Here is a 26,727-nt window from a genome sequence, read left to right as displayed (position 1 = left end):
TGGCTAATGTCCTTTGATGTGATGTCCCTGGTCATGAAATGGAGATGTCGCCGCAAATAGTGGTGATTTTGAGTAACATCAGAACGGCGAAGCTGTGTGGGAAGGCAACCTTAGACCACCACATATTGCTGTAGGCACAGCAAACTACTGCAAAATGGCAGGATTATCATGGTGAGATTATCATTTGGTCTGCCCTACCTAATGCTTGCTCTCGGGTATTTACGTCATCTCAAAATCCATTCGATTTCTTGCGAGCCATCTGCTGATGCTTTTACTGATTCTGCATACCGAGAATGGATGCTCCACCAAGGACAAGAAGATGGAAATTCCAGCAACATGCTGCCAAGTCTCGCGCTCATCGTGGCACTTCCTCGCTGTCGCGGTCAAGCAGCTCTCTGGCCGCTATCACCTCCGCCTGGTCATACTCCCACCCCGACTCTCCAGCATTGCTCCTGCGCACTATTTCCGCGAGCTTGGACGTCGCAAGCTCGTGCAACTTCTCAACGGTGGCGGTTGTGGGAGGGGGCAAGTCTCCCGATTGCGTGTCAGTGACGGCTTGCTTGTCGGAGGATTGCGAAAGGACTCCCAGGAGGCGCTTCGTGGTCTACAGAGATGTCAATTTGAGGCTTCTCCTATGATGATGATGACGATGCGGTCTTACCAGCTTCAGGCCATAGTAGCCACGGAGGTAGTTGTCACAAAGCTCAATTGAGCGGCAAAATCTCCGCATGCTCTCGCATAGTTGCTTCAGCGCGTTGGCCTCATTTGAGCCAGCTGCAGTAGCGGAAATGTAGAGAAGCTCTCCCATGCGAGCTTGCACGTTCCAGGCGAACGGGGTGATGAGGAGGACGTCCTCCATGGCAAAGATGGCTTGCGAATATAGCTTTTGGGCGAGATAGAGATCTGAGAGTTCGGCCCAAGATTCGGCATCCGTGGGAGAGAAGTCCAAGAGGTCAACAAGCGCAGCAATGGCCTCGGCGGGACGATTCAGGGTGCGAAGGATGGCTACTCTGCGTTTCCGGAGCAGCTACGTCGTCGTTAGTACCGTCGTGTTCATTGGGCCTGACGTTCATAACCAACCAAATTTGTAGGATCGTCTTTGGTCAGTCTGTCAACCTCCTCCAACACTCCGCGCAATGCCTTGTCGTCCTCTGCCGTTGCGCTCTCGTAGAGATACTTGAGCGCCTGCACCCTCTGGTTGTCTGCGCCAAATCGGGCTGTTAACCGCTCCAGACATTGCCGTGCTGCTCTATCGTCGCCGGTGCGGACACAGGCGAGGAGAAGGTTCTCATGCGTTGCCCAGACTTCTTGCGATTCCGTGTTGAAGATGAGAGAGAGCGGCCATGGTAGCGAGGACTGCGGCGAACTACTCAAGACGCGCGGTGCGAGCTGTGAGAGGCGGAGAACGGAGGTGGGCGGGAGGTTTGGCGGCGGGTAGATGAGGTCGACTCTGGACATGATGGTCGATTGGAACTTGGAGTCCCGCGGGGCGATGGCTTCGACTTGGCTTCGGTTGGTTGTAGAGAAAGATGTAGGTGTGGTTGCAAGAAGGCGGTAGGGTAGCTTCGGTGGTCCGTTGGCGCACAGGGACCGGGATCGTCACGTTGCTGCGTCTTGCTGCAGGCTACAAAGTTGTGGCCGATAGCACTTGAGATCTGCATACCACCGGGGCTCAACCTACGCCCTGACCTTAGAGAGGTTGAGCCAGCAACCTTAAGGAGTGACCATGCCCCAGCATTGGTTCTTGTCAGTATTTACCCTCCGTACACAAGAGCTTCTTAGCGCGTCTAACTCGAGGCCTTGAGTCTAGTATCCTGGCAATCCCGCTACACGGAACCGCGGCATCCGCGTCCTGAATCTTAAAAACGGCGGCTGTTTCCAATTATTACCGCTCCACTTGCCTACCGGAACATGGTTGAATAGTCGTCCAAACACAGCCCACCATGCCGCGCAGCAAACGAAACCACGAAGAGCGAAGGAACCGCGACGACGTCGAGGATTCGCAGCCGATGCTCGCCGGTTCCGACAGCGATACCGCATACGAGGGGGAGGAAGAGGAGGCATACGATGACAAGGACAGAACTTCCGCAGAGCTTCGTCGCGACGACTTGGAGCTTCTCAAAGAAGAGGAGGAGCGCGAGAAGCTTATCGCAAGCAGCACAAGCACACCGCTCGGTGGATTCCGGCGACTGTTCCAAAGCGACCGCGAAAGACGTAAGTCGAGGCGAGATGGAGCCGGAAGACGACCCAGATCGGGAGAAGACAGTCGGCTCATGGAAGAAGGCGGGCGCCTGTCAAGCTCTTCATCTAGGGAGTCATCAGAGGTTGGCAAACATAGAGTTCGCGACGTGCGAGAGAGGCGCAAGGTAAGAAGACATATTAGAGACCAGAAGGCGAATTCAACTGACATGTGCTTGCTAGACAACATTGTCCTCGCGCTGGGTACGGCCCGTGATTTACGTCGCCATCGTTGCTCTTTTCCTCGTCCTTTTACTCTTTGCATATCGCATCTCAGGTTTCCGTCCGACGAAGCATTATGAGGAACAACCGATGCGTTGGAATGGTTCTTCGCATTTTGCACCAACGACTATCCTAATATCGCTGGACGGCTTCCGCGCCGATTTTCTCCAGCGCAACCTTACGCCAACCTTGCAATCTTTCATCAACTCGGGCGTTTCGCCGCAGTACATGCTGCCCAGTTTCCCGAGTGTAACGTTCCCGAACCATTATACTATGGTCACTGGTCTCTACCCTGAGAGCCACGGAATTGTCGGTAATACCTTTTGGGATCCAAAGCTGAAGCAGGAGTTCTACTACACTCACACCGAGATCAGCATGCAAAGCCAGTGGTGGGGAGGAGATCCTATCTGGGCAACGGCCGAAGCGCAAGGCATCAGGACTGCCGTACACATGTGGCCTGGATCCGAGGCCAAAATTGGAGAGTTTCAAGCCGCCCATATCGACAAGTACAATGGCTCGGAGGTGTTACCGGCAAAGGTTGACAACATTCTCAAATATCTGGATCTTCCGGGCCCTGAGAGCGAGCGTGCTGCTGCGGATCAACCGCGTCCACAGCTCATCGCAGCCTACGTACCGAACGTAGACTCCGATGGTCACAAGTACGGACCAAACACGACCGAGATCCGCAATACCATCAGCGATGTGGACACCATGCTTGGGAGCCTCCTCTCGGGCCTGGAAGACCGCAACCTGACTGACATTGTCAATGTCGTCATTGTTTCGGACCACGGCATGGCAACGACAGACGTATCTCGGCTTATTCAATTCGAGGAGCTTGTCGATCCAGCCTTGATTGAGCACATAGATGGATGGCCTCTGTACGGCCTCCGCCCCAAGGATCCAGACCAAGTCGAAGAAATTTATGATCAACTCAAGTACAAGGCCAAGCACAACCCGAACATTGAAGTCTACCTCAAGGACAAGGACATGCCCGAGCGTTACCACTTCCACGACAACGATCGCATCGCTCCACTCTGGATTGTTCCGAAGGCCGGCTGGGCTATAGTGACCAAGGAGGAGTTCGACATTGAGGAGGGCCTCCGCTCTGGTGCAGAGTACGAGCCAAAAGGTCTTCATGGCTATGATCACGAGCACCCACTCATGCGGGCTATTTTTGTCGCCAAGGGACCAGCCTTCCCGCACACTCCCGGCAGCAGGCTTGAGCCATTCCGTAAGTCGCCAGATTTCACTCCAATGCGTACCATGCTAACTCACTGTTTATAGAAAATATTGAGCTGTACAATATCATTTGCGACACAATTGGCGCCGAGCCAAAGCCCAACAACGGCACCCTTCGCCTGCCCCTGAAGCCTGTTGGCCTGCACTCGGACACTCCGCTACAAGATACTCCCGAAGACCCGCCCAAATCTGGTCTCACTACCCCGACCCCTACGCAAACGCCTACCCCGGCGTCACCCGCAACCAAGACCGTTGCGGTCGCTGGCCTAGCCACGCCAATCATCGCACTGCACACTGACCCGGCATCGCCCAAGATTTCGGAGCCAGACGTTGGTGTAGTAGATCTCGGCTCTGGTGTTGCCATTCAACCGGCCGCGGGAGGTCAAGGCACGCAGGGAGGCGAAGGCGAGCAGCAGGAGGGAGAGGATGAAGGAGAAGAAAAAGAATATGACAGTTGGTGGTCGTGGTTCACAGACAAGGTCAACGCTGCCAAGGCGTGGGCAATCAGCTCGGCGCACAAGGTGGGCGATGGCGTGTCGAAGGCCAAGGAAAAAGTTGAGGATAAGATCCAAGCGTTTCAAGAGGAGAGGCAGAGGACTGGAAAGGGCAAGGTTGAGGTTGAGGCTGAGGTCAAGGAGGGAGGCCCGAGAACTTGAGAGTTGAGATTTCCTATGGCCATCCAAGCGTTGTTAGGAGTAGATTTGGGGGGCTGTTTTGATACTGTTTTCGTCTTTCCATTAATGTAGATACCCTTTCCATCCTTCCAAAAATCCAAAATTCAAGGGATGCTTTTGCAGCTGTTTCTGGTCCGTTCTTGACTCCTTATGAGGGTCACTTTTTGACCCCGTCATTGAATACTGGCATGCCAAATCGTCAAGGTCGATTTCATGATTCGATTTTGCCTGTTGAAAAAAAATGGTAGGCATCCTGACATGGCTTGCGGCATTGCATACACCAGCCGCTACCAGACGTCTGCAACTCCGACTTTAGTCCAAATACCTTGAGCTTGCTACCCCTTCCAGCCCAGGCGTTTCCAGTGTCGAGACAAGTCGTCACCAACCCTTTGCCTTTGCAGCGAGCAGGTTAAGACGTCTGTCTTGCTCTCTTCTGCGTCAACCCGTCTTCTTATCCCGCCTTCTTTCTCGACTGTTCAAAGCCATCATAATGCATGTCCAACTCGGAATCGTCTCGGTCCACATCACAGGCTCAGCCTGACTTTGCCTTTGCCGATGCCTGCGCCGCTTCTACAAGCAGTGTTAGATTGTGTGGTGTGGGGAAGGAGGTGCGGTTCATCGTACCTCTTCTTGTTGCGTCCTCGAGCAGTGCTGTGTCGACGGAGTTGCCGGGGAGGTGCACGTAACGCACAACGCTTCCGCGGATGAAGACGTTCTTGACGGAGCTCTGTAGGCGGCGACGTCAGTCCATCGTGTTCCAAGCGTAAACAGAGCCTCCACTATACGGCGCTCGTGCGCTTCCCTCGCCGCCTAATCATGACACCAAGCCCCAACATTCCTTGCCAGAAATATGCGCGTATGATCACGGGGCCGGGTGAGGAGGAAAGCCGGTTGCGAGGAAAGGTTCGACGTGCAGACGTACCAGATGCGGGTACTTGAGCTCCTCGACGACCTGGATGTCGTCGAGCTTGATGTTGAGGAATTGGTCGACGCTCTTGAGCGTGCCACGAATGGAGATGTCGTTCTTGAGCTCGACCGTCACTTCATGGTCGACGAGGGTCTTGAAGAAGCTGTAGGTGCCCGCGGAGGCAAAGTGTCAGTAGATGAATGCTGTGTCGAGCGCTGGTTGTGGAAAGTGAGGATGCGAAGGGGGAGAAGGCGCGAATGCCACAGGATCTGGAGTAGCGCACCTGAAAAACAGCATCTTCGCGGTGCTCAAGTAGTTCGTGGGTGGTGAGTTTGAGTGATGCTGCTACTTGGTCGGCCGTCGCGATGCGCTCACAGTAGCCCGGGTAAAGGTCGGCTGAATCCCCTGCTGCGATGCTGATGGTCTTTCGTCGGCGCAGACAACACCTCGACACTTCTAGGTCTCTCTCGACTCACTGCTGGCGCAGGGAGCATGAATAGAGTCCACAGTAGACGGCTGATCACAGTCCAGGCAGATTGAAACACATGCGCTCTAGAAGAAGGTTTTGGAGATCAAGGGACTTCCCGGTCGCAGACGCAGTCGCCGCGGCTCCGCACTGCTAGTACTTAAAGAGGACGCGGTGCCGCTTCATAGCTGTAAGTCGGCCTGAGCCCTTCCTTCACTTGTGCCTCGATGGCGGTCATCTATTCCAGGTCAGAGGGCTGACACTTTCTGAAAGGTTCGTTTTCGCTGCGCATCCTCCAGCACGCCCAATTAGCAATTTGACTTGATGCCAACACATCTGCGGAATATCTGAGCCGTTATGTTAACCGAGAGCGGCTTTGATTTTGTCATGTATCAGTATTTCTGAAAGTCATGATTTTTGGCTGTGGAAATCTGATATCTGCCTCTTCAGTGCTAACAACCCAGTTTCAAGACGTCCATTGCCACGTCGGTATACGGCTACACATGAGCACTCCTGGAAAAGATGTCTACATCTTGAATATGTGAGTCCTGCCGCGCTGTCCTTCACCTCCCTTCTTCCCTTTGCATGATGAGAATTCAATCCGGTAGCGTAGCCCGTCCGTCAGGATCCGGGCAGTGTCTGCACACCAATGCAGTGGTATTTCTGAAGCGTTGCGACCCTCAACTCGCCATTCCCATTCCTTGTTAGACACTACGCTGACAGTCGTCCCTCTGCCAGATTCGGTCTCCTCATTGTTGCGCGTCGGCAACAGGTATGTCGATCGATTGTGTGCAGCAGCAAAGCCAAGAGCATCCGAACGCCACGCATGATGTTCAATCACGAGAAATAGGTTTAGCAGCCTCGCGCTACCATGGAGGCCATGACTGCAGTATGATAGGGCGACTGATTTTACTGGCGATACACGTCTTTGCGAACGAAGCGACAAAGGAGCGATGGAGGGCGTTGTACTGACAACCTTACACACACAGAGCGAGGATACGACCATATAAGAAAACCATCAAGCGCCGCGGCACTGAAATATAAATCTCCATGACAAGCACTTCAAAAGACGTGTACAAGTGCCATTGTTTTGTTGCAATTGGTCTAATCAGCGATTGAGGCCCAGGAACCAGAAATGATGACCCCTCCTGTCGTCCTGTCTGGGTTCGATTATCTAAATATCGAGGTAGAAGTATCCTCTCCACTTCTTCCGCGGCGTCAGCTTCCAGTCCACATCGACCGAACCGCACGTCTCTCTGATCTTTCGGCGGTAATCCATCTTCGACTGTTCTACTTCTTCCTCTGTCAATTCCTCTCGGCCTTCTTCGATTGCCCTGTTTCGATTGGTCTCGTAAACCTCGACAAACACCAGGAACATCTTCACTCTTTCTAGCATATATTCTTCGTGTACGGGCCGATCAGGGTCCTGCCACATGTGTCAGCTGAATCTCTTGTTTGATGCCTGACTGCTACTGACTGGTACGCTCTCGATCTGTTCGATGATCTGGCGGGCCTTTTGAACATCCTGCTTTTGCTGTCGGAAGTTGTCTTCTCCCTTTTTGGGATATATGACACGGAGCATCCACAACTTGAGCTGTGAGAACAAGGGGAGCAGAGGGTTGAGTAGTTTCTCTGTCGCAGTGGCGCGAATGGCGTCGTCGTCATTATGGGTCGTTACTCGTCCGATCTACTCTCTTGATGAGTCGACTGCGTCCTCTGGATTCAATGCTCACATACGTCATGAGCCTCTTCGACTTCCCACCGCCAAAGAAATTCGGTAGGCCAGACACCATCGTGTCGTTCGATGTCAGCAAGAGGAGGCCTATATTCGTCTGGGGAGCTTTTTGGGCTTTCTACGGGCATGGCGGTGATGTTTTCCTGGTATTAAAGATTGAGGATCGGTAGCAAGGATGTACAAGTAAGTTGGATGGATGGTTGACTTGTTGGGAGAATGATTGGATGGATGGATGGATGATGGATGATGGTGGATGGATGGGAAGTGAGAGAGCTGGCCGACGGGAGTTATCGCACTCTTCTGTCCTGTTTGGTTCCTTCCCTTCCGTATAGGCGTGACTGTCACGGGGGAGCATGCTTCAAAGTGTGCCTGCTATGAGCATCGTCGGCTGGCCTGAAATAATGCCTTCCATCTGGCTTGTGGACGGTGGGCGAGCAAAGCCGGCAAGGGCAGTCAGGAAAAGGCAAGAGATTGATGCTAGGGGAAGGGGTAGTAAGAAGGCACTCGTAGGTATGATGTGGGTCTGGTGGGATGGTCGTTCCTTCCTCATGCGCACGACCACGCGCACACCTCTTCTTCATATTCGGTTGCACTTCACCAACATCAAACTTCACCGTCCAAGGTCCTTCGCCAACCTTCCCTCCAGCGGGTGTGAGGACGAGCAGGCGGTCAGGCAAGCGGTGTGCAACCACGACGCGATTGGCTGGAAGCAAGCAAACGAGCAGTTGATACCAAGTAGGGTGAGCGTGCGAAGACTTTGACCTCTTCGCACGACCTCTCTGTTCCATAGCGATCAATTGATTACTCAGACCTTCGCGCCCTGACATCGGGATCGCCCATTATGGCGCATCCATGGCATGGCCCATTCCAATTTCAAGGCCCGCCCTTCTCTGCTGGTCAATCTCTCCCAAATCGACAGCAACGACCGTTCCCAAACCTGGGTTACCAAATCCCGCATCTTCCACCATCGTACATCTACATTCCAGTACCACTGGAACACGTCCATTGGTACGGCATCCCAAGCCTTCCGTTGCCTGGCATGGCAGCAAGTTTGCCTACAGGCGTTGGACAAGGCCCGTACAATCAACCTGCTCAGGCCTATGCTATATCGCACTCCATGTCCACAACCTATACAACAACATTCTACACAGCCCCATCCTACCCGATTCCAACTTCTTACCAAAACTCGCGGTACCCGGCTCCACCGTTTCAGACGTATCCCTACCAGACCTGGCCTAATCAGAACCCGTCATCCAACACAGGCTCCCATCAAACCCAATCAAGACGCGTTCAAAGTCTGAGCCACTGGGAGCTGGCATCCGCAAGACGGTGAAGAAGAAAAACCGGCCTTTGAACGCGGACCAAGCCGAATTTTTGGAGGAGCAACTTGTGAAGAAGGAGAACAGACAATATGAGACAAGCAAACAGCAGGAGATGTCCTTGCAAAGCGCTGTCAAAATCGAAGCCTCTGATGAGACAGAACAGTCACGTCACTTGGCAGAACCCCCGGTGAAAGAGGAAGAAGAGGACCAAAACGTGGCAGCAAAACAGCAAGAGAAGCCAACACTGCGGACCATCAATATTGAAGAGGTTGAGAAGGCCGAATGGTCACGTCGCCCAGAGCTGGCCGACAAGGTCCAGAGAGTCTGCGATGCTGCTCAAGACTTCGGGAAGAAATATTAGGACGTCAAGCTTGACACCAACAGCAGTGAAGAGTGTGACCATTCGGCGATCCGAAATCCGAGTCAAACTAACAAGGTATCATCAAGAGGTTTTACAACAGACCTCGTTGCTACGGAAATCTTGAACTATTCCTCCGGCAATCGTCGGACAGTCACGTTTGCGCGCAACCAACGTCTGACGACTGGTCAGAGGTTCGCAAGTTCAACGACTTTGTATCTCAAAACTTTCCTATTTTGCTGCATCACAACATCTGGGAAACCATCGAATGACTGGAAAACTATAGGTATGGATTGATATCTCTGGAATGGATGGATCAGAAGTAATCATTATCGGCTAGAAAGGAGTGAAACGAAGCATTTGATCCATTTCTTGCTAGAACATCGAGGGGTGGTTCGCTCTCCTAGAAACAAGGACACATGGCGAGGTAGCATGCAGAATTCCAGCTCCTAATGCAACCACTGATAACAAGCACCTAAGGTTTTCGCGTGGTTTGTGAGGTATGTTTGAATCTGTCGATCTTGATTCCATCTATCCGACTCCACCAAACCATGTACGCCAAAAGAATCTGCAGCCGGCATTTTCTTTGTAAATCTTTTTTGTCCAACCGTGCCACCACCGATTCAAACGGCCGTTAAGAAGTAATGTCTCTGTCTCGCTTCCGCATTCATGATGTCATTCTGAACCAATCGCCCGTCCCCCAATGCCTGACTTCTTGTCTGCCCAGAAGTGAGCGACAAGAACGGCAGTTCTTCCCCTCGTCGCTGACACTGGCCGCCAAGAAGAGAAACTCGAAGCAAAAATTGACAGAAGAAACAGTCCGTCATAACAACCGCCGTCAAAAGAAAGTTCAAAAGATCCGACTCCACTCTGGGGCCTCAAACGGCCTGCGCTTCTCGTTGGGCTGTTCTGTCAACGCCGTGTATCGGTTCGCCCCGCCATCCTTGGAGCGATTGCGGCCACGACTGTTGCCGGTGCGGGTAGCTTCGTCTGAAGGAGCTTCTTCCTCGGCGTGTGCGTTCACACGGCTGCCGGCGCGCCACAGTGCCTCGGCGCAGGCGGCCTCATCCTCGCAAGGAGGCAGCTCGAAGGGGAGATTTTTGTAACCCGGGACGGCTATTGGGCGCGAGGATGTGTCTGATGTGGTAGCATCTGTAAAGGGGTTAGATTGGTACTTGTGGATATATTGGAAGATAATGCAACTCACCTCTTGAATTGGCCAACCATTTTGCTCGAGCAGGAGCTCTCGGAATGGCAAGAGCAGACGCTTGGGAGATGCAAAGCGAGACGATGATGAGAGATGAGAGAAGGACAGTGGAAAAGGATAGAGCTCTTGGTGTTGATTTTGATGAAGACATTTTTGCCTGGAAAAGGGAGGAGGATGCGACAGCGATGGTGTCGATTGCGCAATTGCAAGTGCCGGGGATTTAATGGAGCTCAAGTACAATCCGTGAGGTTGGAGGGCGCAACCTTTTACAATCTTCGCGAGGTGGTTGGTCGGGTGTGGAATGGAATGCCGTATAGTCGCGTTGTGCCTTTTAGCTTTAGGCGGGGCACGAAGAGGAAAGAAAGGAGAGAGGAACGCGTAACGAGGCCTCGACGATTGTAATGGAGAGAATGATTGAAGGTGGAGAGAAAGGTCGAGGCTGTGAAACGGAGTAGAGGCCTGACAGATGCTTCCAAATATCAAGATGGGGAGAAAACTGGAAACGACGCGGGGCGAAGACCAATGTTTCTCTAGGCGCGGGACGAGCGAAGCAGTTGATTTGATCTTTGTAAACGTCAACGAGACGTCACAGGAAGCGCTGTGATCTTCAATGGTGTTCTTTTTCTGGAGACGGGAGTCGGGATGGTCCACTCTTCCAATAATCGGCGGGCAGATCAAACAAAAGGGACGGACTACGGGATGGACTGAACATAAGAATGAACACCAAAAGGTCTTGGGAGAAGACCGGTGCTGACGGGTCGGAAGCTGATCATTTTCAATTGTGATCCTTTTCTTGGGACCTGCCCCCTCGACCTGAGAGCTTGCGCCAGTTGTCGTGGCTCATTCGTTCCCCAAGAGCTTGTCCCGTCTTGCCGCCGAGCTGCAGCCACCCGCTTTACCACGCCCAAGCATCCCCCGACAACGCGCGCGCCACCCTCCTCCATCCCCAAACTCCTGATGCTCGTCCACTGCCCTGTTGATCCCACCCATCGTGGCAGAAACGCCTGTAAACAAACCAACCTCGCGGCCCGCAACACAGCAGCTGTCGATGAGTGTGTTGGCCGCTCGTTGGCTGACCTGACCCATCTGCTGCTCCTCCTGATGCAGGCACCACAGCCATCCATTTGATTACTCTTCCATCCATCCAGCTCGCAGCTACAGACGGGATGAAGCTACCTCGACAGGTCTTGGTCGGGGCGGGCAGTTAGGTTGCTAGCGAGCGGCTGGCCCAGCACACAAAACAGAAACCCTGCAGCAGCATTCCACCATCATCTCGCGCCTACGCTGCCAGAGCTGCAGAGCACCGTCGAAGATCAACATTCGTCCACTCCTCGAACAGGTTTCCAGCATGACAGGTGAGGGGAGTAGTCGCCGACGCTGCAACCGCCGCCGCCGCTTGTGCTCGTCTCAGAGAACGGTAGGGCTGAAGGAGCCAAAGCTGAAACGGCGCGCGCCAGCGGCTGCTTCACGCCTTCCCATCAACTCACCACTCACCACCCAAACTGTTTTCGTCTTCCAATCCTCCACACCGAGCTACCGAGGAGCGCATTCGGCTCCCTGGCACCGGCAGGCCATCGGTTCGCGGGGAAGCTTTGCCGCCATGGATGCGTCCCCTCAATCCGCCCACCAACAGTCCTTCCTGCCGCCATCCTCCCTGTTTTGTCTCCGGGTGTGGTGGTGTCTTTGCGCGAGCTCATCGACAACCTTGCCTGCGTTTGTTGTGTGGGTGTGTGGCTTGACCAGCCCACTGCGTAGGGATGCATCGATGCACAGTCACCACGTCCATGTCTCTGACAGGGGAGGAGGGGACCTGACGGCTTAACTTTTCTTCTATTCGCGTTCGGAATAGCATTTCTATTATTTTCAACAACCTCTCCTTTTTTTTCCTTGATATTCGTGTACAACCTTTTCGATCGTGCACCCCGGCTTGGATTGGCATCGCAGTTGTTGTCTCGCTTGCGCAGCCTCGTCGCCGGAAAGGTCTGCGTGTTCGGGAAAATAGGGTAGAAAGGTGTAATTCTTCCCTTGGCTTTTGGACGACGCGTACTCCTCTTGTTGTTGGCATTACCTCAAACACGACGGGAGGTTGGACGTTGTTTCTGTGAAACCTCTTGTTTGTCGCTTGGAGGTGAAGTGGATAAGTGAAGTTGCCTTGGCGATTACGTTGACCCACGACGATGACGACGACGATGAGGGAATTGAATTCGATGGCTGTTGTCACCAAGCCCGGTGTAGTTCCGAGTCGCTTCAAGGCGATGGCTTTCCATCTTGGTGTTTTGGGGGTTGATGGATCTAACTCTGGAATTCACATTGAATCTGACCCTCAGCTGGTTCTCACTCCAGTGGTGGTCAGTTGTGTTTCTAGCATCCACGGCCGGACGGCTCGCGCGTAACTGCAACAGCACAATGGCAGGCGGATGTGCTTGTCAAATGGGACAGCTGTCCATCAACCCGTTCATTGACATGAAGCACTGACATCGTCAACCTCACCCACGCGAAGTCTTCACCTTACTTGCCTCCTCCCCATCCTTCCAAATGGACCCATAATGTCCTTTCCCCCAAACCCTTCGCCTCTCCTTACCGCCGCCGCCATGGCGGATATCGCCACACCCGTCCGTTCCGATACTCATCCACAATCCATCCGCGCCTTTCTCCTCCATCTCGCGAACAACCATCGGCTCCGCTCAGCCCTAAACTCTCCTATTTACCTGCACGGTCACGCGGTATTATATCTGCAGCAAATTATCATCGAGCGAAAGACGGATGAGCGGAAGCAAGCTATGGATCCGGCAAGCTGGGCGGCTGATGGACAAAGTGCCGGATTACCACAGCGAAGGATGGAATGCTACTGCATGCACGTGGCGATTGGATCGGTGAGACGGGTGATACGGGTCAAAGACAAAGGGGCAGTTGGATGGATAGGGCTGACTGCCGTTTGGCGGGCTGATGGTTGGGTAAGATGGGACGGCTTACGGACAGACGGACGGATAGGTAGACAGGCAGGCAGACGGACAGGTCAACGGACAGACAGACATATGACTGACTGGATGACAACGGGCTGTAGATTTTGTCCGAGGTGCTTGCGATTCGGTCAGGGGCTCAAATTCAACTTGACTGATCTTGGTGAGCGACAACTCCTGGAAACGACAATGGACTGAAGCAAGAACATCGGTAAAGAAGACGAGCAACAACGACGTAAACAGGAAAGCGTCGACCCAGATCTAATATGTACAAGAACCGAACATTGTTTTTTTCTTTTTCTGTTGTTTCTTGGTGATATGTATGTGTGCCTGCCTGCCCTTTGCGAACCAGTCGCTCCAATCGCGTGTGCGTACAACAAGCCTAAGAACCCTTGCCTACACATCCCAAAGTTAGGTACTAAGAAAGAAAAAGAGTCGAGGACGCCTCATCAGTCAACCAGTACATCTACCACGCCTTCCTTGCCCACCCCTCAAGCACCCTCCACGCAGCACCATCTCTGGAGCCCTCCTCAATCGCGCGAGCCACGGCATCCTCGGCCGCAAACGTCGTACCGAAGCCTTGTCCGCGTTGCTCCTGCTCCTTGGCCATCTGCGCCTGGAGTCGAGCGAGCCATTTCTCCCACACCCACGCACCCACAAGCCCTGCTACGTCACGGGCGTCATTCGTCGAGCCCGAGGGCTCTTTGTTGTTATCATCGCTGGCCTCCTCCTCCTCCACAGTAGCTGGCTGAGCTGGGAGCTCGGGCTGGGGCTGTGGAGGCGTGGGAAGGGGCTGGGAGGGTGGTGACTGGACTACGTGGGTGTTGTTGCTGCTGCTGTGACTGCCGCCGCCGACCAAGACCTTCAAGAGAGAAGTCCCACTCAAGCTGCGGAAGTGCTTGGCCGACGGGCGGGCAGGCGTAGCAGCGGGGGCAGTCGACTTTCGCTCAGTGACAGGAGCGTCTTGCTTGGGCGAAGCAACAGACAGAATGTCAGCACGCTCTGGCACAACGGTGTCGGAGCTGGAACTCCTGCTTCCCGTTGTACCAGCGCGAGGCCTCATCAGCGGCGTCGTGGTGGGCATGTCGAGCGGTGATGACACCTCCGCTGATGGGTCTGCGCCGACGTTGAGCTTCTCGGTCCACTTGCCTGCGGTCCGCGGAAAGGGGCACGCCGACCACATTCGGCGCACGTCGTTGAAACCGGCACCCTCCAGCCGGGAAAGGAAAGTCTTGCTTGGCATAGCATCGTAACCACGCGTAAGGAGGTTGAAGCCGAACTCGACAGAGAGGGCTTGGGCGCGGCTACCCGGTGGTGCATGCAGCAGGTCAGCGTCTTGCACGCGGAACTCGAGATAGCCACCGGGCTTGAGGACGCGCATGCACTCGCGCAAGGTAAGATCAAACTCGTCACAGCGGTCGGGGTTGGCAGCCGTGGGGATGCTGGTCCGGAGAATGGTCTGCAGGGAGCGTGCCGAGACAACATCAAAGTGACCGGATGGGAAGGGAAGAGTCCACAGGTTGGGCACGAGCATGCGGCTGTGGTTCGAGGGACCAGCAACCTCACGCTCCTCGTCCTCGGTCTTGACTGTTGTCGATGCGTCAGGCGCAGAGCTTGTCGTCGCCGTGATGACGCGGCTGCGAGGAAAGTCAAGGGCGACGTGCCAACCCCAGTCGCCAACTGCCTGACCACCAAGGTCCAAGACACGAGTGGTCAGCTTGTCGCGGGTGTGTTGAAGGACTTTCCATGCGGGAGAGACAAAAAGGCGACCACCGTGCAAGAGCCTGGTGGCTTCAAGGACCCAGAAGTTGGGGCGCATTAACTCAAGGACCTGCTGCTCCTTTTGGGCTCTTGCAATCTGCTCCTTGTGCTCGCTGGGATCGTCCGAGTAGAATTGCGAGACTGGACGGCTGGACGGGACATGCGAGGGGCTGTTGACCTCGAAGCGGCCCAAGAGTTGCTTGCGGAAGACCTTGGGCATGCAGCGGCGCCGCAGGTGGATTGCCTCGGTGCGAGCGAGACGGTGGATAAAGGCGTCGACCTTGCCATTGAATTCGCGAAGGTACTCAACAGCCTCGAGAAACGTGGTGTCTTTGGTGGGAACTCTAGGCGTCGTGGCAGTGACATCGGGGAACACCACATCGGCGAAACGAACAGACTTCTTCGACGGCGAAACGACCTCGTTGAGTGGGTTTGGCTTGACATCTGTCGGCGAGCTGGGGCTCAACACGCCCTGGAGCCAAGTCTCTTGAGCAGAGAGCCAGAGGCCCGTCCGACTCAAGTTCTTGCGTCCAATCTGAGCAAGCTCATTGTTGTAGTTCTCATTGTACTCGTAAACCGTCTCGCTAGGCCTGATCTCCAAGATCTCGCCCAGCGGGGAAGTAAGGCCATCAAGCCCAGAGGGCGTGGGCTCTCCTGTGTTGCCAAAGTTTGCGGGAACTTCCACCACCTGCTCAACAATGTCACTTGGAGCATCCTCGCGCCAAGGAACTCCGTAGAAGTTTTCGGCCACAGACGTGGATGGGCCAAGCTCGAAGTGTTGGCGAGGAGGAATGCTCCAAGTGTGTCGTGCTGATCCTTGCAAAGAGGAGAAAAAGCCTCCAGGAGATGGGATGGAAAGAGCCGACAGGGCATCTGACCTGGGACTGAGCGACGCTTGTGGAGCATACAGTCTTTCGACGGATTCCGAGCGACGAGGACCTCCAACAACTTGTTCCATCTCTCCTTCGAAAACCTCAATCACTTGCTCCAAGTTTGCACCACTGTGGTCACCTGAAAGATGGTGCAGTGTATCCATGGCCTCGGGGTTCAGCTGCACGCCATGGCAGTCGCTCTCCTTGTCTTTGTCACTGTTGTCCGGTGTGGATGGACAGCTGAGATGCTCCAACTCTTCCGATGAAAGACTGCCATCGAGTGACGGGGCACTGTTGGTACCAGGGCTGTGAAGCTTACGCGAAGCCAACATGCTGAGCACGTCTCTGGCCGGGCCCGAAGCCGGGAGGACATATGACGCAGGCGAAACAGCGCTTTGGAGCTTCTCGATGGTTGGCCAGTTGGCAGGAGAGGGAATGACTAGCGAAGGGTATCTTGATCGGCTCGACCTCGCGCTGCTGGAGTTGCTACTCGATTCGCTGGCGACCTTCTTGACAGAATTGGAGCACTTGAGCGGTACTTCCTCAGCAATGTCATCATCCGTCAAGTCGTACAGCGAGTCAAAGTCTGGGTCATCCCTATTCTTTCGCCACTTGGGGGATATGCTGTGACGGGGCGTCGGGGAAAGCGGCCATTCGGGGTGTGGAGCCTGCGTCTGAACTGGAGCTTTCGGTGTTGGGAGATCTTCGTTGTACGACGGGGAGGGATGATTTGACGAGAACATGGCGGGCCGTTCGGGAAGAGGTGGGTATTGAGTGAAGAAGTAGCCCTGGTCAATCTGAGGCGAGTCCTCTATTACAGTATTAAGTGTAATCCTCCGGTCCAGCGGGGACGACATGTCTTGGGTATTAGATGATCTTGTGCTGTAAGACGCGGTGGGGGGCGTAGAATATTCCATGATCGGTCGGTATTGAGGTTCTGGATAGAAACGCAAGTCCCGTTCAAGGCGTATGAGATGGGGTATTATTACGAGGCGTAGATTTGGGCCGATCAACGGACAATGGGAATTCTAGACGCCAAGGAACGACAGGGTCCGATCAACGGAAACCACAAGGAAACAAGAGAGGGAAATGGACAAAATCCAAAAAGCGTCAGAAGGAATGGAGTTGTCAAGTCGAGGGCCCAGCAGAGGTTAAGAGAGCAGGCACCTTTGCTGCGGCCCCGGGTGGCTTACAGGATGCATAAGAAAAGTCTGCTCCATCCACTCGAGGCCAGCGCTTCTGTAGGAACAAAGTAGGAACACGGTAAAGATCAGCGGCAAGGCGAGAGCCTCTTCTGGCTGCTTGTGTGGCCTTGACAGAGGCACAGCATGGCGGTTGACAGGGGAGCCCACCGCCCGGTAGAGGAATCGTGGATGTAGCCACTCAGGTCAGGGCAGGTGTCGGAGAGTACGACGGTGACGAGTGGGCGTGTATGCAAGCACATGGTGTTGATGGGGGCGATTGGCCCACACAGACGAAGGCTGCAAGCGCCTGCGGCCCGAGCGTCGACCTGCATCCGGGGTGGTTGATAATTTGGGCGGCAACACACGACAATCACCAGCCAATCTCTGCGAGACAGCGCGGCCAGCTCGGCCGCAGTTCTCAAAGTGCCATCTTTGCGTCTGCTTTGAGCCTGTCGATATATTGTTATGCACGGCCATGCTGTCGGCGGTGCGAGGTCTATGACTGTTCGGCCATGGTGCTGAAGCTGGCATCACCCTGTTCATGCGAGAACGACTGGCCTTCTCTTGACGTCGCGCCATGTCGTCTGACAGTGACTGAGCAGCTCAGGCTATTGTCGACTCAAGCCAGTCTCAAACACAGCTCTTTCTGAACCTGTCGATTTGCATCTCTTTCGCGCGATCAGGCACTGGACGTGGAGGTCTCTTTAGCTGCTCGCCGCCAGGTCGATTGACGCTCCAAGCGCAGCATTTTGTAATCGTGGATTATTCACCTGCAGCTACGGACGTGGCGTGCCCAAAACTCGGCCGGCAGCTGTCTTGTCGAGCCATGAATTTCCTGTGTCGGTTAGCGTGCAAGCTGGCCATGTGGACGTTGACAAACCAGGTTGACAATGCCGCTAAGCTTCCAGACCATTGAGGCTCTATCGAAAATGATGGGTTTGTGAAGAAGAACGAAAGCATGACCAGTGAGGAGCGACGACGGCATTCCGAAGTGGCCGAAGAACTGCCCCACCAAAGCCAAACTGCCCCTCCGACGTCACTCCGCTGGTCTAGCGTCCCGTCTCTTCTCCGCCATCATCACTTTTCACAACCTCGCAAGCAACCTCTGCCCTCTTCTCCCAGCCAGCCAGCCACCGAATCCTCCAAACCACGACCACCACCATGGCGCCGCCCGCGATAATAGCCCCTAGCATCCTCTCCGCCGACTTCGCTGCCCTTGGTCAGGCATGCTCCGACACCATCGCGCAGGGCGCCGACTGGCTTCACGTCGACATTATGGATGGACACTTTGTGCCGAACATCACCTTTGGTGCCCCCGTCGTTACCAAGATCAGGCGGCATGTTGAGCCTCCTAAGGAGGCCCATGGTCGCGGCACCTTTGACTGCCACATGATGATTGCTGAGGTACGGACATGAAGCTCCATTCTGGCGAGGTCTCGAAGCGAGCAAGCAAGAAAGCGTGCCATTCGCATTTGTATGGTGGCATTGAGCCATTGTGCTCCACCGAGCCCCAACCGGATGGGCGCTAAACCGCGTCACCCATGCCTCTTCTGTCCCCGGAGCGCGCATGCGCGCCCCAAACACACCCAAGAACGAATGGAGCAGGCCAAGCTAACAGGCAGCGACCCAGCCCAAACGATGGGTGCGCGAGTTCAAGTCGGCCGGCTGCAACCTGTATTGCTTCCACTACGAAGCGGCCATCAACTCGACGGCCGCCGACAGCCCCGCGGGCGTGACGGACGCCAAAACCAACCCAAAGGAGCTGATCAAGTTCATCCACGACGAGGGCTTGCTCGCCGGCATTGCCATCAAGCCCAAGACCCCCGTCGATGTTCTCTGGGACATTCTCGAGAACCCCAACAAGGATGAGGTGCCGGATGTAAGTGTTTTCTCCCCGTCTGTCTGCCTTGGAGCGGGGACGCGCGAGAGCGTCAGGGATGAGCATCAGGTACGCGATGCGGCGCGGCGCTTAGAGATGTATGGAATGGAGATTGTTCCTGCATCAGGGCGCGATCTCTTTCTCCTCGTTCTAAGCGCCACATCCGCTTGTTCGCGTACTCCACTGCTCAGCGCCTAGGTCCCTGCTCCAGTCCACCTATCCAATTTTCTCCAGTCTGGCGCCAAAAAGCCCGCGCCACCCCCTCCCATGTCCAGAGCCACTGCTGATCCATAATGCTCTGCAGATGGTCCTCATCATGACGGTCGAGCCCGGCTTTGGCGGACAATCCTTCATGGCCGACCAGCTGCCCAAGGTGACGGCGGTGCGCGAGCGGTACCCTGACCTGCACGTCGAGGTGGATGGTGGACTGTCGGAGAAGACGATTGACAAGGCAGCTGACGCGGGCGCCAACGTCATCGTCGCTGGCAGCGCCGTGTTTGGCGCCAATGACCCTGCGGAGGTCATCCGCAACTTGCGCAACGCCGTCAACTCGAGAAGGTGACTTCCTGCGGGCGGTGAAAGAGGAGGGGCTGAGGAGAAGACGAGAGGGAGGCTGTAAGAGCTTCAAGGCGGACGGGGCGTGCAGGCCAAATGTAATCGGGTGATGTGGTTCCTTCTGTGCATGAGGCAGAGGCGTTGGTGATCTGAGTCGAGTTGTGCAATGATGATGAATGAGTTCCTGAAAGCGAATGATGGGAAAGACGACAAGTTTTTTATCCTTTTATCCGTGATCTGTCTCCGTCTCTACTCTCTCTCTCTCTCTCCTGACAAAAATTCGAGTCCATTGTCATGTGTGGGAGTGCTCTAATCCTAATCGTACATGCAGTCTTGAAATACTACCAACCTCAGGCACCGCAGTATATAAACTCAAACCTACGTCTCTTCCCAAAGGTCCCAGGTGGAAGCTGATGACACAAGGCCTATACCAATTGCACTGCAGGTGGTCAAATGAAGTGAGGATGGATCCCTCGAGAGGTCCCCCCTTTTTCCCTCTGCTCATTTTATCGGATACTCCCGTTCAAGTAACTCTGTGGATTTTCAAACGACGCCGAGTGAGCCGACCGCATGAGCAAGCACTTGATGAGATGAGGAAACAGGGGGAATTCCAAAACACTTGCACATCAAAATTTTTTACAGTCTTGCCGTATGTACTCCAAGTCCTGTTTCCTTCAAAGGTGCTATTGCCCTGTGTGTATTTGACATGACTTTGCTCGTCCCAAGCGTGTGTGTGTGTGTGTGTGTGTGTGTGTATAGACAATTCAACCGCATTGCAAGAAATCTTTCCAAATCCCAATTCCAGCCAAGTGAATAAATACAAACATGTGAGTGTGCGCGGGTATCTGTTCCAACCAACCAAGAGCTAGCTAGCTCATTAATGCATCCGTCTGTGCGTCTGCCAGTCCACCTGGCCCATCTCTCTCTCTCTCTCTCTCTCTCTCTCTCTCTCTCTCTCTCTCTCTCCCCCCCCGTCTTCCTGTGGTAGGATGAGGGGAATGAAGAATTAACGAAAAAGGAAAAAAAAAAGAAAGAAAAGAAAAAAAAAAAGCTGAAGAGAAAAAATAGGCACATGAGAAAAGAAGTTGACGGAAAAGATGATGCCACCGCTCTCACCTCTCTCTCTTCTCCTCCCTCTTCTGCTACTCTAACACGCCACCTCCGCTACCCAACCAACCAACCCTGATCTACGGGCCATCCATGCCACCGACATCATACCAATAATCCTCGTCCAGGCCCTCACGACTCGGCAACTCGACAGCAGTCTTTGCGACGCCCACCTCGCCGGCGCCGTCTCCCCCGACCACAACCCCGCCGGGCGGCAGATCCTCCAGTCTCACGTTGAGAAGTCGAATCTTGAGCCCATACCCGCCAACGGCCTGGACCAGCTTGTGCGTGTCGGCCGTGATGGGCTGCTGGTTCAGCAGCATGAGCAGCCCGTCGAGCCACTCGGACGCGGCGACGTGTGTCGGCGGGTGAAGTTGCAGGAGGACCGACTCCTTGACTGCGCCCCCTGCGCCAGTGCCGCTTACGCCCGTGGCCGTCGTGGTGGTGGTGCCGCTGACGGAGCCATTCGCCGCATGGTGGTGCTGGTGCGTCGTGCCGTTGTGCGTCGAGGCGGCGGCGGACGACGGCTCGGCGTGGTGTTTGGACGACGAGGGCTTGGGGTTGGGCGAGTGGGTGCGGTGTTGCGTATCTGCTGGCGGCGGGTAGCCGTAGACGGTGATTTTGGTCGACGTGGTGTTGGGGAGATCGCGGAGCGTCGAGGCCGACGAGGCGGTCGACGGGGCGCTGGCGCTGACGTTGGAGACAACTGAGGAGATCGTGGATAGATCGACTACCTTCATTTTAGCCTCAAAATTGATGGACATGGAACAGAATGATTGTTCTTACTCTTGTTGCTTAGCTGGTCGAGCCGGGGCCCATGCTCCGTCTTCTGCTCGAAATCTGCGTAGTGCAAGAACCTTCGGTTGTGAGAGAGGCGTGCGTAGCGCCATGATGTGGGATGTGTCCTGTTCAACTGCTCCTTCGTAATTGGCCCAGTGTCTTCTTTGTAGCTCAAAGTGTGAGGGAACCATGCCCCGGCAAGGAGGCATCGTATTCTCTGCTCCTTGACAAACTGCAATGCCTCATGGTTGAGTTCTTCTCTTACTTGGCTGCAATTGAAAAGAAAGATTCTCGTTAGACCAAAGTTGCTTCTCCACGTCGGAAAAGGGGCTGACTCACCGCAAATGTTGACCCCATGCTTCTTCATATGTCAGTTCGAGAAGTTGCATCTGAAGTTCGCGGAGCTTCTGATAATCGAACTCTGCGATTTCATCCTCAACCTCCTGAAGCTCCTTTTGGCGAGGCGCTTGTCCAACCACTTGCTCAATTAATATCCTTACCAGCTCTTCGACCTTTTCAAAATCTTCAACCTCCGCCCCCGTGGCTTGCCACAGCCGCAAGAACGCTTGAAGACCGCTGGTATGCAGCCGCGACCACTGGAGTATCAAAGGCCTAAACGCACGGTCAAAGTTGGTGCGAGACTCCAAAATGGCATAACGCTCCCTGTCATCATGGTCCGACTTGTCCACCTCAAAATGGTCATACAAGATGGTCGACACGGCAAGGCTTGCGCGAGCAATGGGACATCGTTGCTCTTGGGGCTGGTTCGATTGCTCCAGCAAAAGCTTCTGGAAAGCATCCTCGTGCGTGCGCACAAAGTCTGACAAGTCCATCAAGCCTAGATATCCCGTGTGCTCAAACTCCCATCCGGGACTTTCACTCTCAAAGCCCAGCCGCCGCCATTTCTCTGGATGATGTCTTCTACTGCCGCCCTCTCTGCTCTTGGTACTCATCAGCCGCTCCGGCTTGCTGGCCAGGTGCAGTCCCTTGAGCGCGCGCCTATGCTCCGATTTTTCCAGCTCGACCTTGACGTCTCTCCACTTGCGCAACAGCACCTTGCTCAAGGTCTGGAATTCAAACAGAGGATGCGCCAAGTCCTGCAGAGCGGTACCCTGCATGAGGACATATGTAGCCGAGATGACTCCCAGATCCTGCAGCTTTTTGATAAATTTGTGCCATTCGTTTTCACTATCATTGGTAATGGCGTCGCGCATGAGCGAATTTATCAGTTGCAGGGCGTTGGCGCAGAGCGCGTGGTCTGCCGACGACAGCCGCGCGACGAGCATTTCGAGAAATTGCGGATAGATGGCGACGGCGGGCTTGAGGGCGCGAAAGCCAAAATTGCCGGGCGGCGCGGCGCGGTAGTACGGGTGTGAGACAATAGCGACGAGGATGGACATGGCGCCGCGAAGAATGTTGACCAGCGGCTGGCTCACGACGAGCTCGACAGTCTGCGATGCGGCGACGGCGGTCAGCTTGGTGATGCTCCATGGCGAGCGGGTCGAGGTGGTGACGTACGCGCTCGATGAGGTCCTGATTGACAAAGTCCCAGCCCTTGTCCAGCTCGAGCAAGCGCGAAAAGGATGTCAGCGCATAAGCCAGGGTGTTACCGTGGGCGTGGAGGCAGAGGTAGCGCAGCTTTGGTAAGCCGCCCTCTGCTTCAAAGACGTCGGCGAATGACGGGTCGCCGATGACGGACTGCAGCTTGAAGGCGGCCATCTTGCGGCCAGAGTCATCGTCTGAGCCCAAGCGCTCGACGAGGTCGGAGATGTCGACGTTTTCCATGGTCGCGCAGGCAGGGGGGCACGCGATGTAGACGACGGTGGTTCGGCGGTGGCGGGCGGGGCAGGGGCCGGCAGTAGGTTCAGATCATGCTTGGGGTGGGTGCGTTAGGTCGCGTCGTTGGTGTTGATTGAGTTGGGCATTCAATGGGAAGACGTGTGGACGTGTCGCGGGTGCAGGTCACGTTGGATCGGGAGTGGTGGAGGTGGAGCCGGCGGGATGATCTTCAGGGACACAGCTCTGAAGCACGACTCAAGAATCCGATCGCTCTCCAACTACGACGACTCGACGGTCGCACACCAACGGCCAGTGAGCCAGTCTGTTCTGGCCTAGATCCCACGGCAGCCACCCGTGCGACGTCATACAGACCCAAGTCCTTTTCCGGAGTAGGAGCGAGTAGGAGGAGGTCGACGGCGCCGGGACTGGCTTGTCGAGCTGGAGCTCACCGGTGGACCAAGAGAATTGGCAGGGCGTGAGATGGATGCATGCGCGGAATCAGCGTCCTAGGATTGGGTCTAGCTACAACTGTCTACTGCGGGTGAACCATCAGCCTGAGAGGTTTATCCCTAGCCTCCAAGTCGTCGTCGACACCACCATCTCTGGCGCGTCCTCGATACGGCAAGTCCTCACGATATCTTTGGACTACTCGTAAAGCATGGACGAGCGACACAAGAATCTTAAAATTTTTTCCACGGCGTCATGTAGCACAGTCATCCCACGCTGCACTGTGCGAGTGTGCATGCCCCCCCGCAGTTGGCTACCCCATGTTGGTCGAAGCAAGGGGGCATTATAACGGATGGAAGCAAAGGTCGCCGATCGAATCCGGTGATTGCTCCACCCCTCTGACCTCGACCTGTCAACCTCTCAGCTGCTCGACCGCCGTCACCGCCGTGCCGTCACCGCTCGAGCAACCATTCTCGCGGTCCCTCCGTTCCCCAAACATGACGCAACCCCCTGGCCCTGTGCGACCGTCGTCCAAACGTCCGTTTCAAGATTTTGACCTCTTGTCCTTCATTTCAACCTCTTGATTTGGCCATCATGCAATTCTTTGACGTGACCTCGCAGCTCCACTCTCCCTCTGGATCGAGCTTTTGATCTTGAATGATTTGTTCAATGCATTGATCTACGTCTAGTAACGTACACACCTACACCTAGCTACCATGAATTTTTCCTGTACCGAGGCGCCAATCCCACTGCTCTATGTAATGGACAAAATAAAAACACAAGGTGGTGAGGAGGTATCTGATATGTTGGACCTCACCGCCAAGTTGCCGTCCATCCCCAGTGGCTGCGCCGCCTGCCACACCAGCATCGCAAACCCGGCGGCTGGCTGGAGGCGTCAGCCATGTCGGCCAACGCACGTAGCAGAAAATGAAAATCCGTCCTGTTCGACGACAGATTCATCCCATTTCGTACGTAGACTACAGGCGTGGTTGGCGCTGCTCCAGGCTTCTTCCTCGGCAAACGGCAGCCACGACAGACGCGCGCGCCCATGTCAACCACTGGAGATGAAGGAAATGCACAATACTTTCAATTGCTCCGGGTCTCCAAATCTCCCAGTACCCCTTGCCCCGTCCTGTATGAGTAGTAGTCCCCTTGCAAGGAAATCGAGTATTAATCCGTGTAACACCGTTGATCCGGCCCAATGCTGTTTGATGAAATTGCTTCCATGAGAAAAGTTACGTCTGTCAGCTGCGCCATCCGACGTTCCAGATGACGTGCGCAATGTCCTTGGCGGTGTTGACCGTGTCGACCATTTTGCCGAAAAGTCCCGCAGCCACAATGTCGTCTTCGTCCTCCACGTACGGCATGAACATTCCCGACGAGGTTCGCCGAAGCCCGCTGCTGCTCTCTGCCTCATCCTCCTCGTCTTCGGACCGGGAAAGCCTGTCATGAGTCACGCCTACGCTGTCGCGTCGGTTCACAAATGCGCTGGATGGCTCCCAGGACATGTCGTCGTCATCGTCGTCTTCTCCGAGCAAGAAATTGCTGGATGTTTGTGCTGGTCTTAGTGTTTCTGACGACGACGATGGAGAAAGTCGGCTTGATCGCCAGAATCCCAGCGAATGCGCAACGGGTTGATCAGGAACCTCGGGCGAGTCGCGGTACTTGAGCGTGGTATCGGGAAGCTTTGCAATCGTCTTGTTCTCCGGTCCAAAGCTGCCGTTGCGGGAATTGTTCCGCGATAACCGTCTTGGCTTGGTCTTCATCTCCAAACCCTCGTCGGACGAGTCGTCATCATCCTGTTCCCTCCATGCTTCCTCGTCGTACTCATCTCCTTCTTTGCAGTCGACGGCAATGCATTGTTCGACCTTGTCGTCGAATCTAATGTGTCTTCTTTCACAATCACCTGGTGTGTGTAGGCCAGACGTAGATCGCGAAGTGGAGTAGTCAGTGGCGTCCCGACTCGTGCTTTTCGATGATGTCGAGGAAACGAAATCGGAATTGGCACGAACGTATGAGGGCCTATCGTGCGCGCGGAGAAGCGGCCCGCCGCATTGTTGAGCCTGGACTGCGGAGGCAGCCTGTTTTAGCAACGAAGAGTTTGATAAAGATCGCTGGAGCATGACCTCGGACATGCTGCGCTTCTTGAGAATCGGCTTCTTGTTAATAAAAGAGTTGTTCTTGGACAATTGGCTTTGCGCTTCCGATACTTGGTGAGATAACGGGCTGCAAGACGCAGTTTGCAGCGGACCGTAGAGCCAAGTGACATCGCAGTCCTTGAGCCTATATTTCAATCAGCGTCGGAACCGAAGAAAACGCGTAGGCGGCGGCGTGACGGCGGCGTGATAATCTGTCAGCTGACCGAGTCAAAACTCACCAGTTGAGCGTCTCGGGCGAAACCGTGCGTAACCGGTACTTGGCTTTTGCCCACGTTCGCCACGATGCGTTCTCCAGACGTGACCGTTCACCGTAAGTTTTCCGATTAGTAGTAATGTGGCGCCAAGACGACCAAATGTCTTCTTCCCGCCATTCGTGAGAGAGGTAGTCAACGTGCCGCGTGGGCTCTGGTTTTATCGCCGTGTCGTCTTCGGCGACAGGCAGTGGCTCAGGCGTGGACGTGTTGGACACGACCGAGTCTGTGCGACATGTGGCGGAATCGTTGGAAGCTTGGGGCTTGGCCTTTTGGTCAGTCTCAACTTCAAACGGGTTTCGTCGGTCCATGGGCGAGACATCGTCGTCGTAGGCTGGAAAAGAGAGGGCGTCGTCCTCTTCTTCTTCTGAAATGGAGTCCTGGGCCGGGCGGTCCAGAATGCGGGAGGCGTTGGCATTGTAGGTGTACTGAAGAGGCGGATCTTGGCGGACAGGCGAAGAAGAAGGAGCGATTGGAGAGGTCGCGTATTCGGATGGATCGGTGCCTTGACATCTGCGGGCAGAGTAGGAAGGGACGAGGAAGGAAGTTTGCGAGGGCGACGAGCGGCGCAGAGGAGAGGGCGAGTAATAGGATTGACCGTCAGGCACTTGTGCGGGGAGAACTT

General features: G+C 54.9%; 13 protein-coding genes across 13 annotated transcripts; 5 read left to right on the top strand and 8 right to left on the bottom strand.

The window, feature by feature from the left end:
- Positions 1-132: 132 nt before the first annotated feature.
- BKA78DRAFT_306418 (uncharacterized protein) lies at positions 133-1,560 on the bottom strand. Its single transcript, XM_066887780.1, has 3 exons — positions 1,081-1,560; positions 662-1,027; positions 133-604 (listed from the first exon to the last, which is right to left on the bottom strand). The coding sequence occupies exons 1-3, from the start codon at positions 1,456-1,458 to the stop codon at positions 356-358; spliced, it is 993 nt and encodes a 330-aa protein (XP_066748022.1). The 5' UTR covers positions 1,459-1,560; the 3' UTR covers positions 133-355.
- Positions 1,561-2,009: 449 nt separating this feature from the next.
- On the top strand, positions 2,010-4,355 carry BKA78DRAFT_247313 (alkaline-phosphatase-like protein; the record flags this gene model as incomplete). The annotated part of the gene is made up of 3 exons (XM_066884293.1): positions 2,010-2,366; positions 2,422-3,691; positions 3,745-4,355. The coding sequence occupies 3 exons, from the start codon at positions 2,010-2,012 to the stop codon at positions 4,353-4,355; spliced, it is 2,238 nt and encodes a 745-aa protein (XP_066748021.1).
- Positions 4,356-4,905: 550 nt separating this feature from the next.
- On the bottom strand, positions 4,906-5,577 carry BKA78DRAFT_292731 (uncharacterized protein; the record flags this gene model as incomplete). The annotated part of the gene is made up of 4 exons (XM_066886092.1): positions 4,906-4,943; positions 4,998-5,100; positions 5,296-5,443; positions 5,564-5,577. 4 exons carry the CDS (start codon positions 5,575-5,577, stop codon positions 4,906-4,908), a joined length of 303 nt encoding a protein of 100 aa, XP_066748020.1.
- A 1,343-nt stretch (positions 5,578-6,920) lies between these two features.
- Positions 6,921-7,609, bottom strand: BKA78DRAFT_350067 (uncharacterized protein; the record flags this gene model as incomplete). Its single annotated transcript, XM_066890918.1, has 3 exons — positions 6,921-7,172; positions 7,224-7,433; positions 7,484-7,609. 3 exons carry the CDS (start codon positions 7,607-7,609, stop codon positions 6,921-6,923), a joined length of 588 nt encoding a protein of 195 aa, XP_066748019.1.
- A 713-nt stretch (positions 7,610-8,322) lies between these two features.
- On the top strand, positions 8,323-9,164 carry BKA78DRAFT_350066 (uncharacterized protein; the record flags this gene model as incomplete). Its single annotated transcript, XM_066890917.1, has 2 exons — positions 8,323-8,672; positions 8,744-9,164. The coding sequence occupies 2 exons, from the start codon at positions 8,323-8,325 to the stop codon at positions 9,162-9,164; spliced, it is 771 nt and encodes a 256-aa protein (XP_066748018.1).
- Positions 9,165-9,635: 471 nt separating this feature from the next.
- On the top strand, positions 9,636-10,338 carry BKA78DRAFT_81074 (uncharacterized protein). Its single transcript, XM_066893791.1, has one exon. The coding sequence runs from the start codon at positions 9,806-9,808 to the stop codon at positions 10,265-10,267; it is 462 nt and encodes a 153-aa protein (XP_066748017.1). The 5' UTR covers positions 9,636-9,805; the 3' UTR covers positions 10,268-10,338.
- BKA78DRAFT_365350 (uncharacterized protein) lies at positions 10,012-11,115 on the bottom strand (the record flags this gene model as incomplete). Its single annotated transcript, XM_066892546.1, has 2 exons — positions 10,012-10,313; positions 10,369-11,115. Coding segments are annotated over 2 exons (783 nt in total), but the record flags the coding sequence as incomplete, so codon positions are not given.
- Positions 11,116-11,614: 499 nt separating this feature from the next.
- BKA78DRAFT_81070 (uncharacterized protein) lies at positions 11,615-12,368 on the top strand. The gene has a single exon (XM_066893790.1). It carries the CDS (start codon positions 11,717-11,719, stop codon positions 12,188-12,190), a length of 474 nt encoding a protein of 157 aa, XP_066748015.1. The 5' UTR covers positions 11,615-11,716; the 3' UTR covers positions 12,191-12,368.
- Positions 12,369-13,412: 1,044 nt separating this feature from the next.
- Positions 13,413-17,087, bottom strand: BKA78DRAFT_306402 (uncharacterized protein). The gene has a single exon (XM_066887779.1). It carries the CDS (start codon positions 16,876-16,878, stop codon positions 13,795-13,797), a length of 3,084 nt encoding a protein of 1,027 aa, XP_066748014.1. The 5' UTR covers positions 16,879-17,087; the 3' UTR covers positions 13,413-13,794.
- Positions 17,088-18,080: 993 nt separating this feature from the next.
- Positions 18,081-19,789, top strand: BKA78DRAFT_81006 (Ribulose-phosphate 3-epimerase-like protein). The gene is made up of 3 exons (XM_066893788.1): positions 18,081-18,549; positions 18,776-19,024; positions 19,329-19,789. Exons 1-3 carry the CDS (start codon positions 18,307-18,309, stop codon positions 19,584-19,586), a joined length of 750 nt encoding a protein of 249 aa, XP_066748013.1. The 5' UTR covers positions 18,081-18,306; the 3' UTR covers positions 19,587-19,789.
- Positions 19,790-20,170: 381 nt separating this feature from the next.
- BKA78DRAFT_81059 (uncharacterized protein) lies at positions 20,171-20,735 on the bottom strand. The gene has a single exon (XM_066893789.1). It carries the CDS (start codon positions 20,651-20,653, stop codon positions 20,216-20,218), a length of 438 nt encoding a protein of 145 aa, XP_066748012.1. The 5' UTR covers positions 20,654-20,735; the 3' UTR covers positions 20,171-20,215.
- Positions 20,523-23,251, bottom strand: BKA78DRAFT_341172 (ELMO/CED-12 family-domain-containing protein; the record flags this gene model as incomplete). Its single annotated transcript, XM_066890340.1, has 4 exons — positions 20,523-21,416; positions 21,473-21,735; positions 21,806-22,941; positions 22,985-23,251. The coding sequence occupies 4 exons, from the start codon at positions 23,249-23,251 to the stop codon at positions 20,767-20,769; spliced, it is 2,316 nt and encodes a 771-aa protein (XP_066748011.1). The 3' UTR covers positions 20,523-20,766.
- A 1,685-nt stretch (positions 23,252-24,936) lies between these two features.
- On the bottom strand, positions 24,937-26,413 carry BKA78DRAFT_246260 (uncharacterized protein; the record flags this gene model as incomplete). Its single annotated transcript, XM_066884197.1, has 2 exons — positions 24,937-25,975; positions 26,070-26,413. 2 exons carry the CDS (start codon positions 26,411-26,413, stop codon positions 24,937-24,939), a joined length of 1,383 nt encoding a protein of 460 aa, XP_066748010.1.
- Between the last annotated feature and the right edge of the window lie 314 nt (positions 26,414-26,727).

The sequence above is a fragment of the Phyllosticta capitalensis genome, assembly GCF_038381095.1.
Source record: "Phyllosticta capitalensis strain CBS 128856 chromosome Unknown BKA78scaffold_2, whole genome shotgun sequence".
Lineage (NCBI taxonomy): Eukaryota > Fungi > Ascomycota > Dothideomycetes > Botryosphaeriales > Phyllostictaceae > Phyllosticta > Phyllosticta capitalensis.
This window is presented reverse-complemented; position numbering and strand designations above follow the sequence as displayed.

Excerpts from the sequence above, each read along its gene's own strand:
- BKA78DRAFT_81070 (XM_066893790.1), top strand. The coding sequence starts at position 11,717 with ATGACAGGTGAGGGGAGTAGTCGCCGACGCTGCAACCGCCGCCGCCGC.
- BKA78DRAFT_306402 (XM_066887779.1), bottom strand. The coding sequence starts at position 16,878 with ATGGAATATTCTACGCCCCCCACCGCGTCTTACAGCACAAGATCATCT.
- BKA78DRAFT_306418 (XM_066887780.1), bottom strand. The coding sequence starts at position 1,458 with ATGTCCAGAGTCGACCTCATCTACCCGCCGCCAAACCTCCCGCCCACC. Across the intron at positions 1,028-1,080 it reads AAGACGATCCTACAAATTTG|CTGCTCCGGAAACGCAGAGT; the intron begins GTTGGTTATGAA and ends ACGACGACGTAG. Across the intron at positions 605-661 it reads GCTACTATGGCCTGAAGCTG|ACCACGAAGCGCCTCCTGGG; the intron begins GTAAGACCGCAT and ends ACATCTCTGTAG.
- BKA78DRAFT_81006 (XM_066893788.1), top strand. The coding sequence starts at position 18,307 with ATGGCGCCGCCCGCGATAATAGCCCCTAGCATCCTCTCCGCCGACTTC. Across the intron at positions 18,550-18,775 it reads GCCACATGATGATTGCTGAG|CCCAAACGATGGGTGCGCGA; the intron begins GTACGGACATGA and ends GCAGCGACCCAG. Across the intron at positions 19,025-19,328 it reads ACAAGGATGAGGTGCCGGAT|ATGGTCCTCATCATGACGGT; the intron begins GTAAGTGTTTTC and ends AATGCTCTGCAG.
- BKA78DRAFT_81059 (XM_066893789.1), bottom strand. The coding sequence starts at position 20,653 with ATGTGCCTATTTTTTCTCTTCAGCTTTTTTTTTTTCTTTTCTTTCTTT.
- BKA78DRAFT_81074 (XM_066893791.1), top strand. The coding sequence starts at position 9,806 with ATGTCTCTGTCTCGCTTCCGCATTCATGATGTCATTCTGAACCAATCG.